General features: G+C 39.6%; 1 protein-coding gene across 1 annotated transcript in view; it reads right to left on the reverse strand.

Moving 5' to 3' along the window:
* LOC308184984 (ADAMTS-like protein 1) overlaps nucleotides 1-12,308 on the reverse strand; it is a gene marked incomplete at its 3' end in the record, with an annotated part of 29,029 nt that extends 16,721 nt beyond the window's left edge. The window contains exons 1-2 of the mRNA XM_080572528.1: nucleotides 11,423-12,308; nucleotides 6,756-6,885 (exon numbers count right to left, since the gene is read on the reverse strand). Coding sequence (XP_080428654.1) covers nucleotides 6,756-6,885; nucleotides 11,423-11,831 — 539 coding nt within the window. The 5' untranslated portion in view covers nucleotides 11,832-12,308. The remainder of the gene's footprint in view (nucleotides 1-6,755; nucleotides 6,886-11,422) is intronic.
* Nucleotides 12,309-16,534: the final 4,226 nt, after the last annotated feature.

Here is a 16,534-nt window from a genome sequence, read left to right on the forward strand (position 1 = left end):
CAAGACAAAAAGTAGCAATGCTATATCGTGGCTAAGCATTTCGGGTGAAGAACCGAGGGACTGCGTGAACAGAACCCTTCTCCTGGCTCTTCACCGGACTCCAGAGGTGACTGAGACCAGCACTGCTGAGACACAGGCTAGCCTGTGAGTTTGTGAATAGCCCCTTTGAGTACAATGAGAACACTCAAGTGCTGGGCTTCATGCTCTTCTCCCACATTTCCCAACTTCAGATTTGCAAAGGCGTAACAATACTTTCTTTTCTCTTGGGTTTCATCCATGCTGTCTGCTTAGTCTGTAGTTTTGCAGCAGGGATGATCTCTTTCTCTGTCTTTATCTACTGCCTAGCACAATGGGACTCCCAGCTAGACAGGAGCCTCTAGGCATTAGTGTGTTGCAAATAACAACAGGGACAATAATGTACTGTTGCCTCAGTTTTGAAACTTCCTTCTCTTTTCTACAGAAACTGGACCCCACATAATAATTCTGCTAGCTAGCTAGACCAGAAAATGACACCAGTTATTAACCAGCTACTCATGGCAGGAGAGGCTGCTAGAATCAGAGCAGCTGCCCCTGTGGAGCCATTACCTTTCAGAACAAAACACTCTTGCACCCCCATAGTCAGCCTGGAAAAAGTAAACGATGTAGGCAGAACTTAAAAAAAAAATATATAAGCTTGAACCAAAGCATCCCTGTGGAGAGAATGGCTTTGGATCAGTCCCTGTATGCATGGTATATATGGTAAAAACAAAGCATACTAAGCTGTTAGGTGTTATAAGTGAAGGACATTTTCTAGAGATACACAATGTTCGTCCTGACAGAATCCCTTTAAGCACTGCCAAGAAAATTGAATACTGCACAGGAGAAGTAAATACCCTTCTACACAAAGACCTCACAAACTAGTTCTAAAAAAATGAAATTGTTGTCATTTTTATGCGGTTAAACCATATGAAAGTGATACAAAAGAACTCTTCTTTTTTTTTTTTTTTTTCTTTCTAAAATAAACATTCATCAGTGTGGAGAGAAGTTTGCCTGGAAGCATCTTACTTAACATCTGACACCTGCCTGCATAGAAACATTACTCAGTGCACAAGGGAGTGGTGGCAGCTGTGTATATGCACATGCAATGGACTAAATCACATACTACATTAATATTGGCTGCCTCCTGTCCTCAGCCTGTGCATCCTGCATGGGATGCTGCATAGTGAGAAGAAGTCTAATGGGAGCACATACTTCTCCCTTTCTTTTCTGTTATTGATCTGGAGCTGTGTTTGTGGCACATCTTCCTATTTTATTAGTGAGAAAAGCTTTCATGAGAATTCTTTAGCAGATTTTTCTTGGGTTGAGTAAGTATCTTCAGTGTCAGGTCTTAAATACCATTCAGAATGTGATCTTCAACTTTGGGCAGCAGAGAGAATTAGTGTTAATCCTGGATGGGAAGCATTGTTTCCTGTGAGGCTACAGGACTAAGATGAGGACTCCAAGGTGAGTTCCTGGCTTTATAATCGAACTAGTTTCAAAGAAAGGGGCATAAAAAGTAATGATTTAAATACAACTAATTTTCCATTCAGCTGTTAAATTATTCACTGTAAAATCAGACTCCTTTGAAGTGAAGTGTGAGAGCTAAGAATGGATGGTAAAACATTGAGTCGTGTCTCTAGGAAGTAATCTCCCTACTTCCATAACTCAGTCTGTGTTAGAGATTAGAGATAACATTAGAAATACACGAAAAGTATGCATATATCTCAGAGGAAAAGTGAGATGTAACTAATATTTGAAAAAGTTGATACTTTATTAAGAAATAAAACTTAAAAGGTAAAGTTATTTGTAATTAAGAGTAGCAACAGAGAAATAAGTCATACTTAGTTGTTGTCCAGTGCTAGTCCGACAAAATTTTACAGCCTAATTTTCAGTATTTCTAATGTGACAAGGGAGCAGAACTGCTCTGTGCAACAGGCAGGGTAAGATTCAGGGGGCTGCTGTGCACAAGGAAGAGTAAGGATCTTTTCTTCAAAAAACATCTTCCTTGCAAGTGAAGGTAATCCATTAAAAGAGAAGCCTATGCAGCCAACACATGCATGCAGATCAAAGGCTCAGTGAGAGTGTTCTGGGAGATGACAGAAGTGGCCTGCATTCACTCTCTAGGCTTATTGGTATCAGTGAATATTGCAGTTCATTATAGCTGAAAGTGGCAGAGAGCCAATATTTATATAACAGAGCCAAATGGAGGAAAATACAGGAGGAACTCAGAGGTCAAAGAAGAACAGAGGGTAAATGGAATATGCAACAACTCTACAAATGGCAATTTTGGTTGCTGGAGTAACTTTCTGACATACTTCAAGCAATATATGGTTCCTTACAGCAAATAACTCTTGCTGCTCCTTGAACTGAAGGCAGAGTTCATCAACCATTAGATCAGGTCAGAAAAGAGGGTTTGTGTTTTTATGCCAACATTTTGAACAGTCAGAGGTTGTCCAGTGGGTCTTTCGAGGGACTACAGCAGATGCAGAATGCATATGGGGCAACATGAATGGCAACTTCAGGTAAGTGAATCTGTTTGGCAGAGAACTGTTTTGAGAGATTAGCAGGCATACTGAATACAGAAATGTATCTCACAGAAGAATTTTACATTGTGTGATAATTGAGACACTGAGATAAATGGTAGCAATGGCTGTGTTTGATATAGGTGCACAGACCAGATTAGGCATGATAAACAAATGAGTTGTTTTTTGGCTCAAGTTTAGACTTGGGCTAATGCTCAAAGCATCAACTTCTTACGAGGATGTTGTTCAGTGCTTCATGTGTAATACACTGAAACTAAGTCTTCTGTAACCCCTTTCAAAGATGAATATAGTAAACAGTTGTGAAGCAGAGTATGTAGTGTAAAGGTGGAAATCTAGTTAAGAGGTAATACAGGAAGGTTTGAGGAATAAGACAGAAAGTGCACAAATTGTACTTGTAATGGCAGATGGCAGGCCATGAATGAGGACTGCAGGGTGGAACACGTATTTTGGAAACTACAGTGGAGCAGGATAATATCCCTTGCCCTAAACCTACACCAAAGTAATGCAAAAACACAAGAACCACTAATTTGTCAAATATATTGTGCCTACCAGTTTATGAAGTCCTCTCGCACACTTCTCTGAAGAAGTAGAGGGAGAGTTTAAGTTCAAACCCCGCTACCCAGACCAGAGCTGCTTTATGTCCAAAGCTCCCTGTCTCTGTTCACACTGGTGCACTCCATGCTTGGCTCTGTCTTGTAAGCCAACACCTTTTCATAGGCCTAAGTTTATGCCATATGGAAAATGTTAAAAAACAGCTGTTCTTGAAGAAGAAATCAACAAGCTTGCAGATACCAGAAGACAAAGAAAGAAAAAGCTCAGCAGGTGAGAAGGATGGGCAATGAACTGATCATTTGTAATCTGTACAATATCTAAAATGAAGCATTTTAGAAATGAGATTGTTGGAAATACATGTAAATGGCTTGGAAAGAATATACAAGAAACCTGACTTGCCTATCTGTAAGATCAACATTCATGAACATGTGGTTTTGTTCCACTGAGCAATAGGACTCTCCTCAAGTCCAAAGATTCCTTTCCTGAAATGATCAGTCCAGGAAAGAAGAGAAGGAGATGTCATCACTAGACTGAATGGACAAAGAAAGCAGATTCATGAATGAGGCAGTGTTCAGACAACAGTGAGTGGGCTTAAGTAATTCTCTAACAAGTCCAAGTTTTGTGAGCAGTACTGCCACAGAAACAGCAGATAACATGAGCTTCTTGCTGACCTGGCTGGCAGTATTACAGGGATAATATTTTTGTTAGGATGAACTGTTCTTGAACTATTCTAGCAGTGCAAAAGGTACAAACAGGCTGTCTTTCAAAATCAGGCATGCATCTCTCTCTCTCTCTCTCTCAGCAGGAGAAGAGGAGAATGTATGTATATACTTATGGTACTGTGGCTGTGTTGTGGTTTAACCCGGCTGGCAGCTAAACACCACACAGCCGTTCGCTCCCCCTCCCCCCTCCCTCTCTGGGATGGGGGAGAGAAACGGGAAAGTGAAGCCTGTGAGTTGAGATAAAGACAGTTTATTAAGACAGGAATATAATAATAACAATAATAATAATAGTGATAATGATAATAGTATTACTAATAATAATGTGTAAGAAACAAGTGATACACAATGCAATTGCTCACCACCTGCTGACCGATGCCCAGCCTATCCCCAAGCAGCCGGCGCCCCCACCCCGGCCAGCCACCCCTATATATTGTTTAGCATGACATCAGATGGTATGGAATACCCCTTTGGACAGTTTGGGTCAGCTGTCCTGGGTCTGTCCCCTCCCAGCTCCTGCTGCACCCCTAGCCTGCCCGCTGGCAGGACAGAGCGAGAAGCTGAAAAGTCCTTGGCCTGGTGTAAGCACTGCTCTGCAACAATTAAAACATCAGCATGTTATCAGCGCTCTTCTCATCCTAATCCAAAACATAGCACCCTACCAGCTACTAGGAGGAAAAATTAACTCTGTCCTAACTGGAACCAGGACAGGCTGAACTTGAGAGATTCCCAATGCCTGCTTATGTTTGAATGTTTTTTCTTTGCAGTTCTTTTTGCAACACCCAATTTTTGCAACAGTCAGGCAATGCAAGAATCTTGTTCCAAGGGCACATCCAGACCCAATATTGTTTCTTTAACTTCCCCTTTGAGACCCTGATGCTTGTACTGATAATCTATTTAGTAACTTACTCATTTTTCTGCAATAAAAAAATGGAGTTCCTCATGCAGAGTGAGAGTGTTCTAAACTCATTTGACAACGAAATGAAACAGACATAATTAAGTTTTTAGATTCATGGGAGAATCTACCAAGATTTGAGTCTAACCCAAAAATACATGAAAGGAAAGGTTATGGTTATATTTAAAATGATGGTGTCAGAGAGGTTACTACGTATAAAATCAAATTTCTAATAAAACACTTTGTATCTCGACTCAAATAGCTGTAACAGTACTGATCTGTGGGCACAATGCAGGGTCTATAGAATGGCAGTTTAATACACTTCTCCCCTAACTTTCTCTGAATGAGAAACTGTTTCTTAGATCTTGGAGAAAATCTTAGCTTTAGACAGTACAGTCCGCTTCCTTGTGGGAAGAGGAATAAACTTGTCTGACATATAAGAACAACTTTGTTTAGATCAGGAGCTGTGACAGTGTGACTACTATAAATGGTTGTAGCAGGTTGTAGTGGGGTGGGGGTCTGTACATTCTCTTATGCAACAAGTGATAGAACAAGAGGAAATAGCCTCAAGTTGCACCAGGGGAGGTTTAAGTTGGGTATTAGGAAAAATTTCTTCTCTGAAAGGGTTGTGCGGCGTTGGAACAGGCTGCCCAGTGAAGTAGTTGACTCACCATCCCTGGAGGTCTTCAGAAGATTTGTAGATGTAGAGCTTAAGGACATGGTCTCATGGTAGACTTGGCAGTGCTAGGTTAATGGTTGGACTTAATGATCTTAGATGTCTTTTCCAACCTAAATGATTCCATGATTCTATGATTCTCATTAAATTAAAAACAAAAACGAATCCTCTGTCCAATATAGTTAAAACAATACAAATCTGTGGATAAGCTGGGTAGTAATTAAATACATTGTCATTCACCTCTCTATAAGTGCTTCAAATTGTTCCCAGGGCTGTGAATGAGTAAGCTCTACAAACAGTTGGTGACATTGTGAAATAAGTCAGCTTAGCTACATTTCTAATGAGTAATTGCACACCACAAACTCCTCTGTCAGTGAGATTTTGAATGCTTAACAATGTTAGCAGAGAGACTAGGAAGTTATCAGGAATGGATCACTTAATTGAAGATGGAAATTTTAATGGTCAGAAATAGAACAGCTTACTCTGCTACTGCAGATATGACAGACCTACTCGGCAGATTCAGCACACTTTGTTTAATCAGTCTCACTCCTTCTATAGGTAGTTAATTCACTCCAAATCAAACTGTAAATGAAAACACCTCCTCAATTTATTTCAAGTATGAATCTTTACTTATGTGTAAGTATTGTACAGAATTGTACAGTACATTTTCAGCAGTTAAGGCCACATTTTTATGCTTCTTTTATACACCTCATCTTCTCATCATTCAATATTTATTAGTTAAAAAGTATTGGGCATTCCTTTTAAACTGATACAATAAGTTACTTCAACAGTACTGTAAATGGAAGATATAATGGTTGTTTTCTTTTCCTCCTTTTTTAAAAGAAAGCGATGATGCATAGTAAAACAATCCATTTATAAGCCCCTGTAGCTAATCTCACAGGATAATGCTACTGAGAAGAAATTAATCCTGCCACAAAACTTTTGACCTATCACTGAATTTGGCTCAAGAACAAAGGCATGCTCTTTATCATTATTCTTGGGAAAACTTTCTCTCTAGAGTGAAATCCTGCCATTGAGGCAGTGAATTAATACTCTCAAGAAAATTAAGAATATATACAGAACAAGCTAAGAATTAGAAATTAATATCTGAAATGCAGAAGTAAGAGCATGTTTGTTCAAAATATTGAAAAAAAATCAAGTGGTAGCAAATATTAAGTTTTAGTTTATACACACATTTCCAGACCTAGCATCTAAGCATCCTAACCAGATGGATCCTGCTTGCCCCAGCTTCATGAAGAGCTTTCTGATTAGTTTGCCATCTTCACTGATGATCACACCTCTCCTACGTCCTGAAAACATATACTCCTGGTGATAAGATACAAGATGCATACCTTGGGGGGCAGGGATCCAGGCTACAGGCTTTCAGCAGCTGTGGAGGACGGCGGCTCATTATGCACAATGTTTCATCTGCAGTCTCCCTGGTTTGCTTGTTCAGGCAGGTCACCACAGCCTCCTGGACACCTGCACACAAAAATGCATGGTCACTGCCAGCTCCCGGTACCCAGAGGGGCATCCAAGGGCAGAGACAGCCCCGCAATTCCTTTTTTCTCCTCTGTTGGGAACAAGCCTTCAATTGTAACTCTTGTAATTTTCCTGTAACAGTCACACATTGCCTACTGCACCTTATATGTCTGGTTTCCCAGCTGACAGGGAGATGGTCTAATCAAAACTCTGCATGGGATGCTGGGCTTGTCCTTGCTCTCATTCTCACTGTGTGTCTCAACAGCATTGAGAAGTCTGTAGGTTCGTTCACTACTTACCTTGCCTGGGCAGAAAAATGTACAGTGCTCTCCAGTGATGCCTCCATTCATAGTATGTGCAGTCATGCTGTTTATTTGTCAGCCAGGCAGGTTAGGGTGTAAAGATAGCCTTGATGTTGGCACGCTATATTTTAAGAAACTAAGATTACTCTAAGTACAAAAGTAAAGCAAAACAAGGTCAAGTATCAGCTATTTTTCTATATCCAAACTAACACCTGCACTGGAGATGCAAAACTGCCAGGTGTGTCTGAGAACTGGTACAGAAGAGGGGTAGCTGTGAGGACTAAGAGAGAAGTTGGAAGATTGGATGATTAGGCTACAACTTGGAAAATGCTTGTTGATACCAAATTTGTCATGTACTCTTATGCACGCCAGTTACTCTGTCTCAGTTTTCCTGTAAAATAGGCATATCAAGATTTTTTGGATCACATGGTTAGAAAGATAGAAAATCAAGCATTGCAGCACTACATGTTATAGGAAAGACTACTTAGTGAAAGAAGTCTGCTGGATCTACTTCTTCCCCGGGGGTTGTGTGGATAGTTATTTGCCTAAATTCCCTAAAAATCTAATCCACAGTGGTTCAAGCAAGATAGAAGTATGCTCTTTACATTCATCCCAACCTCCTGAGTTGGGAAAAGGTTAGCTGAACTCACAATTGCATCATCTTTTCAAAATCAGCAATTAGTTTTCCAAAATATCTTACAATCTTTTGAAGATACCAGTGGGGGGAGGGGGGAAGAAGAAAAGTGGGAAGCTCAAACAGCTCCACGAGCAGTGTAACAGAATCATCAATGCTTTTTGCTATTTCTAACGCCAGAACACGTCATTAGGCAAACAATGACATCATATTGCTCTACAGGACCAAAGAACTGTAGCTCATCATAGGTTCTGCACTCCTGAAATCATTCGTAGATTCATTCCTCTTATTCTCAGTACAGGCTGAAGAGAGGTCCACAGCAAAGTGGCATGCTGAACAATTTATAGGTTTCTATGTGCTTGTGCAAGCCTATTCAGGACATGCCTGTGACCCTATCCCCAAGCATTATCCCTGCTGTACTCAGGTGCTGAAAAGAAGAAAGAAACTTGACATTTTGGGACATTTGGACATTTTTTCGACAACAAAATTACTGAAGACTCTTAAGTCAGCCAACATTGCTATGGGTTTCATTCTTCAGAAGATGGCCGCATACTTTCAAACAATTTTTCTATTAAAGTAATCTCCCCAAACACATTTATACATAAACAATATGTTCTCTGCCCTGTCTTGTTCAGTATGTTTCCAACCCAATTGTTTTTCTGTTGAGTATATTGCAAAACGAGGCATATGGACTCCCCCCTGGGACAGACTGCTCCTGTCTGCAGAACAGAAGCAGTTCTCTAACTGGTGGGAAATGGCACTGTGTTGACATTATTGGTCTCTACTTTGCATTGATCACTTGAGCAGGCCTAAATAGCAAGACCAAACTGATGAACACAGGGGAAAAGGACCACTAGTCCTGAGGAAGGGAAATGTTGGAAAGTACTTCTCTTAACTGTGTGGAAAGAAACCACTGAGTTCTGCATACTGACAATTTCATTGTTTGATAGGGATAAGGCTAAACACATCTGTTATGTGCTTTTCAGATCAGAATTTTGTAAACTAGGTCTATTTCCACAGTTTCAATTTCTCCTCTCTGAAGTGTGTCACTAATGAGCTGTTGACCAATGATTATCAATTACCTCAGCGCTTTTGCATTGCCTGGTTCGGAGCTGACTATCCAACTCTGATTGACTGTGAGGTCTTGAATTCCGCCTCTCCTCCATTTCTCCATCCCAACCCAGATGATTTCATAGAATCATAGAATATCCAGAGTTGGAAGGCTTTATCAAGCTCATGGAGTCAAGCTCTGAAACTACTGCTCTTCAGCTTTTACTATACAACTGTCCCCAAACCCCACAGTGTGCTCATTAGGACCACATCAGGAGTTGAACTCGACCCTTGTGGATCCCTTACAACTCTGATTCTACGATTCTATTACCCATGCTTCCTCCTGTCACCTAAATTATCTCTGATTGTATTTCCAACAATTTTAGTCTATTCTACCAGCATTCTACTCTGCTCATTGTGATTACCATTCAGAAATTCTTGCAAATTTTTACCTTATAAAGATTTCAGTATGACTATTAATCCTGTCTGATGGCCTGGGTATTGAAGAAAAAGGCTCCTCCTGAGCTTAGCTAGTCCGTTGTTCCTAGATCTGGTAATGACAGAGATTGCTGGCTATAACAGTATGTGCCAATGACTAAAAAAAAATCTAGCTTGCTCTAGCAGCAAACAAATGTGCTCAAAATCACTTTTTTCAGCTTCTCCTTGATTCTCACATGGAATTCATTTCAGCATATTGATAACATCTATCCTCTGTTTTTGATAGGTCAATGAGGCGATTGGTTACAAACTTTAAATCAACAGAGGGATCACTGTACCTTTAGAGGATATAAAGAGCTACTGTCTGTCAGAAGCTCCACAGTATGGAGACCATTAAAAAAAGTGTATGAACTTCAAGAAATTTGCTTGTCAAATAAGTGAATTCTAAGCACTATTATGGACAATATTACCAGAACAAAAGCTGTTCTCTTTAAAATTGCTTTCTCTGAAAAAAAGAAATCAGTTCTGAGTGGGAAATTGCAATACAAAATGGTATAAGGGTGGGACATGAATCTAAGCAGTTTAAGTTAACTTTCAAAATACCATCAAATGAGATTTTCTATGTTTATATCTACCAGAATAGAATAATTGTTACATGATATTTGATGACAGCTCTGGGAAATGCAGCCACTAACAGCAGACTAAATGGCTAACTAATTCCTTCTGGTTGCTACTTCTAGGAGGTGAAAGGTTACTTCTGCATCTATCCAATTTCTTCTCTTGAGATTCCAAAACCAATAAAATTAGTTTGACCTGTCTTGCACCTATGGCTGCAAAAGTATCTGACTTAGCATCTGCTAATCTGCAAAATTTGGAGCTGACATCAGACAAAAAGAAATCTTGGCTAAAGGTTTTTGCTGACAATTATAAAGCAAAATGTCTCTGTCATTTCAGTCTATGTTGGAAAAATATGCACATAATCACTGTATTTAGAGAAATGACTTCATTTCAACAGGACATTTCTAGAAGATATTAAGGTTTCAGTATTCACAGCGCAAATGTGACAAATCATTAGTGCTCACTAGTAGACTCAATATGTGACAGATACTCCTGTAAAGTCAGTGTTCATCACCACTTAGCATACATTAGTGTCAGATTTTTTATGTAGGAATCAAAGCAATAGAGGCAATGATATGACAACTCTTTGTGAACTGCTCTAAACACTGACTACCATCAGCAAGATAATAGTAAGCTTAGAAACCTCTTGCATTATTTTCCATTAATTATTACTGTTGTTTATAAGTTTGCAACATATTACTGGTAAATCTGTGTAGATCAAACTCTTAAGCATTCATGAGTTATTGAGTGGTTTCCAGTCCTAGTGTATTCATTCTGTATTTATGTATATGTAGCCTGAAACTTCTCATGTAAAAAGAGAGCACCTAACAAAATCAAGATTTAATTTAAAAATAATGGAGAGAGCTTATTTTTCAGAACTAGCTAGACAAAATGATGGGAAAAATGAATATCAGAGCACATTAGTATTCCCTAACATGTGGATCCTGTGACCTTGATTAACACTGAGAAGCTCCAAGCATCAAGTCTGCTAGCTTCAGGCAATTACACCATTAGTACTTTTTTACCATATGTTTTCTTAGCAGTGAGATCAGAACTAGTGGCACTTAGTGGTAGGAGTTACAGAACCAGCTGAGCCCTTAGAATATCAATAATCAAATGCATCTGCTATGGGAGGACCATTTGTTTCCATGTCTATATTTGCACAGCACAAGTCAAGAGATAAAAACTAAAAATGACATATGATTCTTGCCTGTATCACAAAATCACTTCAGCAATTTTTGTGTGAGTGCAATCTGAATGATCTGCAGATACATGGAAACAGTAATACATGAAACATTGATCATTCTTGGTGACAGCCAGAACATGGAGCCTCAAAGTCCTGTGTAAAACATGTCATGCACTTGGGCATTTTACAGTTTTCATCCAAGCCTTTTCAAATAGATGCATCAAAGGAACAAGTCCATGGGTGTTCTCACTGAAAAGCATGCACTTAAAGAGGGAAAGCACATGCAACACAGAAACATTTTGCACTTACCTCCTCCACAGGACTCTGAGCACTCTGTATAGCCCTCATATCGCCAGTCATAGAGCTCATCAAATTCCTGCAAGCTGCCATAGAGCAGGTCGGTTTCCTCTGGGGTATATTCAGTTGCCTCTCCACTGCAAGGGCCACTGTAACAGGCTCTCTGAGACACAGGTTTTAGACCTTCACATTCATCAATGGGCAAGTCAGCGACAGACTGAGAGAAAGACAGGAGCACCTGACATTTCACAAGCCGCACCTGGCTGCCCACTCCACAGGTGACACTACAGGAGGACCAAGCCTCAGGAATAAACCTGTGAGGGAAAGAGCGAGCACAAGGTGAGCAATGTCCATAAACAACCAGGCAAGCAAAAGTAGCATAGGCCAGTCCAAGCCAAAGTCCGTTTAATGAAAAATACATGCTTCACCTTATCACCATGCTATAATGAAATACACATAAAAACCATGATGTAGGAGTTGAGCTGGCAACTCACCAGCAACAGTAGAAAGGCTCTCAAGAACTTTTGGAGTATCTCATCTCCAGATAGGAAGACAAATGCTGAGAGCACCTATGCTTATCCTAAAAGCTCTCAATGTAAGGAGTCCTGGAAACTCCTGATGTGCACCACAATCCCACTACTTTTTTCTAGGATTCAACCTAAAGCACCTTTGCCTTAGGTGATAACACAGCTATGTCATTAAAACTTACTAAATAGGCTGTTATATACTACGTACAGTGTTCTGAGGAAAATAATGTCAACCATTGAACCTGTGCTGCAGAAACTGTCTTTAAAACTTAATTCAAAACCATGAAAAGATAAAAGCCCACCATCTTTTTAGCTTTTTACTATTATTATTATTTTTCCTAGTGCATTTCATTTCCGTTCTCATTATTAAAAGAGTGTTCTATTTCTATTCTGGATTTTTCTGACTGTTACTCTTGTCTCTCTGATTAGGAACCCTTACATACTCCAGATTTTTGCCTCTGAAGGTCTATATATACGTTAATCAAAACACTTTGCAGCTATCTTTACAATAAGCAAAAAAGACCGAATTCTATACTTTTGGTGCCATTTTCCTCAAAAATGGCATTGCCTTCCAGGGCAGAAGGCAATACATACATCTGTTCCACAGAGTAGGTCTACCTAAAGCTATTGGAAATTCATTTCTTACCTTGAGAATCCTATGAACAGCCTGATAGGGAGAGAAAGGAAATTTAGTTTTGTGATTATCATCCTTTACAGTTTTTGTATGCACTTTTTTTTGTTGTTGTTGTTTAATCCACTACCTTTCTCTAGTTGACAAAAGGACCTTCCCTTCACTAAGGAAAAACCTGAATCCAAAACCAAGAGGGGAACTTGGTGCCCCCACAGCCTGTATGTACCAGGATCCCTCACTGGAACAACTTGGTCTCTTAGAGCAGATACTGTGCATTTCTCTACCCACTTTTTGTGGGTGCTTATAACATGTTGTTATAGCCCTCGTATCCATTGCTAGCACTATACACGGGAAGTAATACAATGGAAATAAATGGATTTTATATATTATTGGAACATTTGGAACTGTTCTTTATACTGCTCTCAAAACTGCAAGATTTCATTCTGAAGGAAAACCTTTGAGAAACTAACAATGAAAAGTGATTCCATTTCTCTATCCTAAGACATTCTATCTTGCAAATGACAAAGATTGGTTTTGTTTCAAAGACCGTTAGAGTCCAGTGGAGGGCCACAAAGATGATACAGGGTCTGGAGCATCTTCCCTATGAGGAAAGGCTGAGAGACCTGGGTCTGTTCAGCCTGGAGAAGAGAAGACTGAGAGGGGATCTCATCAATGTGTATATATACCTGAGGTGTGGGATACAGAGGGATTTGGCCAACCTCTTTTCAGTGGTTTGTGGGGACAGGACAAGGGGCAATGGCCACAGGATAGAGCACAGGAAGTTCCACACCAACACGCGAAAGAACTTCTTCACGGTGAGGGTAATGGAGCACTGGAACAGGCTGCCCAGGGAGGCTGTGGAGTCTCCTTCTCTGGAGATATTCAAGGCCCATCTGGAGGCCTACCTGGGCAACCTGCTCTAGGGAACCTGCTTTGGCAGGGGCATTGGACCCAATGATCTCTCATGGTCCCTTCCAACCCCTACAATTCTGTGATTTGGTGATTTTTCATTTTGAAGGGATTATAGTTTTTAACAGTACAGGTGGGCCACTCATATTATTTTCTCTGTGCTATTATTATAATACTGTTTTGATGCAGAAAACCTCCTGTCACAGATTAAACAGTCCATGTCAGCCACTGTGATTTAGATACTTTGATTAATTTGAACATAAAGCTTCTTGGCATGACAAACTAAGATGTAAAAATCTTAATCAGGTTACAAAAAAAGTCACTGTGGATGTCTTCATCAAAAGCCCTATTCCCTGTATTTTTTAACATTCAGAATTGTTGTGTAACTTTGCCTTGTTGAAGGGCTGCTGTATTCCAAACCAAAAGGGATTATATTTTGCCAGGCATTAAAATTACTCATTTAGAAAAACAGAGACACTTTACACACTCAGTATTTACACATGATGTATATCACCCATACAAACACAGGAACAAAAGAGAAAGGAAACAAAAGAGAAGTAAGAACTTTAATAAAGCATACTGGATTCTTTTTGAAATGATACTTGACCTACAAATGCCACATATTACTTTATTTTGCCCTTGTCAGCAACTCATAATGCAAATATTGGAATACCTTCAGGAAATTATATTTTATTCAGCTTTCCAGGCTCAATTTCTACATTTTAAGTAATACATTTGAAACGCAATTTTATTCAAATATAACTGCTGGCTGCTGAAGCACAGAGTGAATTGGTAGAACCAAGAGGTGTAAGCAGGAAAAAAAAGGGGGGGGAGTGGGAGAAAAAAAAAATACAAACAACAACAACAACAAAATATAAAATCTCCAAACAGGAGTTGTCATTATATACTGAACATTTATGTGATGTGAATGTATAGTATAAATACATACACTGGTTCCGAATTTTCCATCATCCTTAATTTAATTACAAAGGAAATTACAAAGGATTTGAGATATCTTTGTGTGGTCATTAATGATAAATGTTGCCAAATGGTGAGCACAGAACATAAAAAGTATGTGAATAATAAGCAGTCAATTCCATGGGTTTAAAGTTATTTGTTCTGCATATAGCATATCTTCCACTGCGCACTATTGTGCTTTTCTGTATGCTCACAACTGTGTCTTCTTTGAAAACTAAAGTGGCGGAGGTTTATAGAGAAGGAGATATTTTAGAAAACAGGAAATGATGGAGGTGCTTCAGATGTCATTGTACATTGTTTAATTAAATCCTGCTTTAACACCAGTCCCTGTAATAACAGCCATAATAAGTAAGACAAACACAATGGCTAGTTGCTGTGTTGTTACAGTAGTAGCTATCAGCCAAAGCCCAACTGGGCTAATTGCTGCACAAATAAAAACAAAAAGATGACTCTTGCCTCAAACAGATTACTTTGAATATTTTATGGCTCGTAGCAGACTTCCCAGTGATTAGCATGTTACTATTGCATCAAAAATCATCTTTTATTCCTCTGCACAGCAAAAATAACACTTTTTCCCTCACAGAAAAATGCAGAATTGAGTGTATTCTGAGTGCTCTGTTGAAAAGAGAAGTCTTTTGCTCCCACTTTAGAGAGAACAGTACTGGGTGAAGTGAAAGCTGGAAGGAGGGAACATCATGACCTTTCTCTGTTATGATTGACCTAACCATGCCTGCTGCTACCCAACTGCATGAGTGTTGCCTACATTGTGGCACCCAGCTGTAGCTGTGCTATGGCAGAAGGGCACCTCTGCCTACCATTCCCCTGGGCATCTGTGTAGGCAGCAGTTTTCTCAAGCTTGAAAGGAAACAGGTTAGAATGAAAGGTGGAAAACTATCATTTAAAAAAAAAATTAGAAATTGATGTCTCTTGTAAACAAATGCCTGTGCTTGTTTCCTTGACCTGGAGGCACTTATGGTGATGGACCAACAACCATTTCCCATTACAGAAACATGCTGGCAAAATAGCAAGCTCTGGACTTAAACAATGAATTGCATTTTTGGATGTTCTTTTTTGTTTGATAGCTGTTAATGCTTCACATTGTTCACAACATTAATGTTAGCTAAAAGAAATGGATTGTTGCATGATTTACCATGTGCACAAAAGCCTACAATGGGCCACACAGTGCTCTATGAGCAGAGGAAAAGAAATGTAATGCCACTGACATTAATGGACTTCTACAGGATTCACTCAGGTGTGGTACAGTGCAGGTTTAAGTTCATTGCTTTTGTAGGGTAAGACTTTTAAATACATTTTAATGTAACAGCAAAACTAACATATGGGTGTTTGTACATATACCACTTAATACAAATACATTGGTCAACTTTTGAAACACATTGCAGTCCAGCATTCAGGCTGTACACATACAATTTACCTGCAAGAACAAACAAATTTCAGCTGTTCACAGAATTGTAGGAATGTGTGAACACTTGGTAGGTGCCACTTGCCGAGTTCAGTTTTGCAACGACCATTTGCATTTGTCAGTATTATTAAGTATTAACGTTTACATTTGAGAATGCCTCTTTAGATAACAATTTGCCTAGTAATTTAAAAGAACTTATTTTTAAATTATATAGATGGAATGCACCAAAAAAACCCAGCTTCTGTAGACTAGCTGAGGCACGGCTAAGGATTGCTGTATATTCCCCTCCATGAAGTAACATATAGGTGACTGAGAAAATCAGAAGTGAAACCCAGTTCAGTTCCCAGTTGGAGTTCTTTCAAAACAACCAGCAGGTGGATCAGGCTGCTAAGATTGAAGTGGCTCAGGTGGACCTGGACTGGCAACATAAAGGTGAATTATTTATAGCCCGATGGGCCCATGACACCTCAGGCCATCAAGGTAGAGATGCAACCTACAGATGGGCTCGTGATCGAGGGGTGGACCTGACCATGGACACTATAGCACAGGTTATTCATGACTGTGAAACATGTGCTGCAATCAAGCAAGCCAAACGGTCAAAACCTCTTTGGTATGGAGGACGATGGCTGAAATATAAATATGGAGAGGCCTGGCAGATT

Source organism: Anser brachyrhynchus (genome assembly GCF_964034855.1).
Source record: "Anser brachyrhynchus genome assembly, chromosome: W".
Classification (NCBI taxonomy): Eukaryota; Metazoa; Chordata; class Aves; order Anseriformes; family Anatidae; genus Anser; species Anser brachyrhynchus.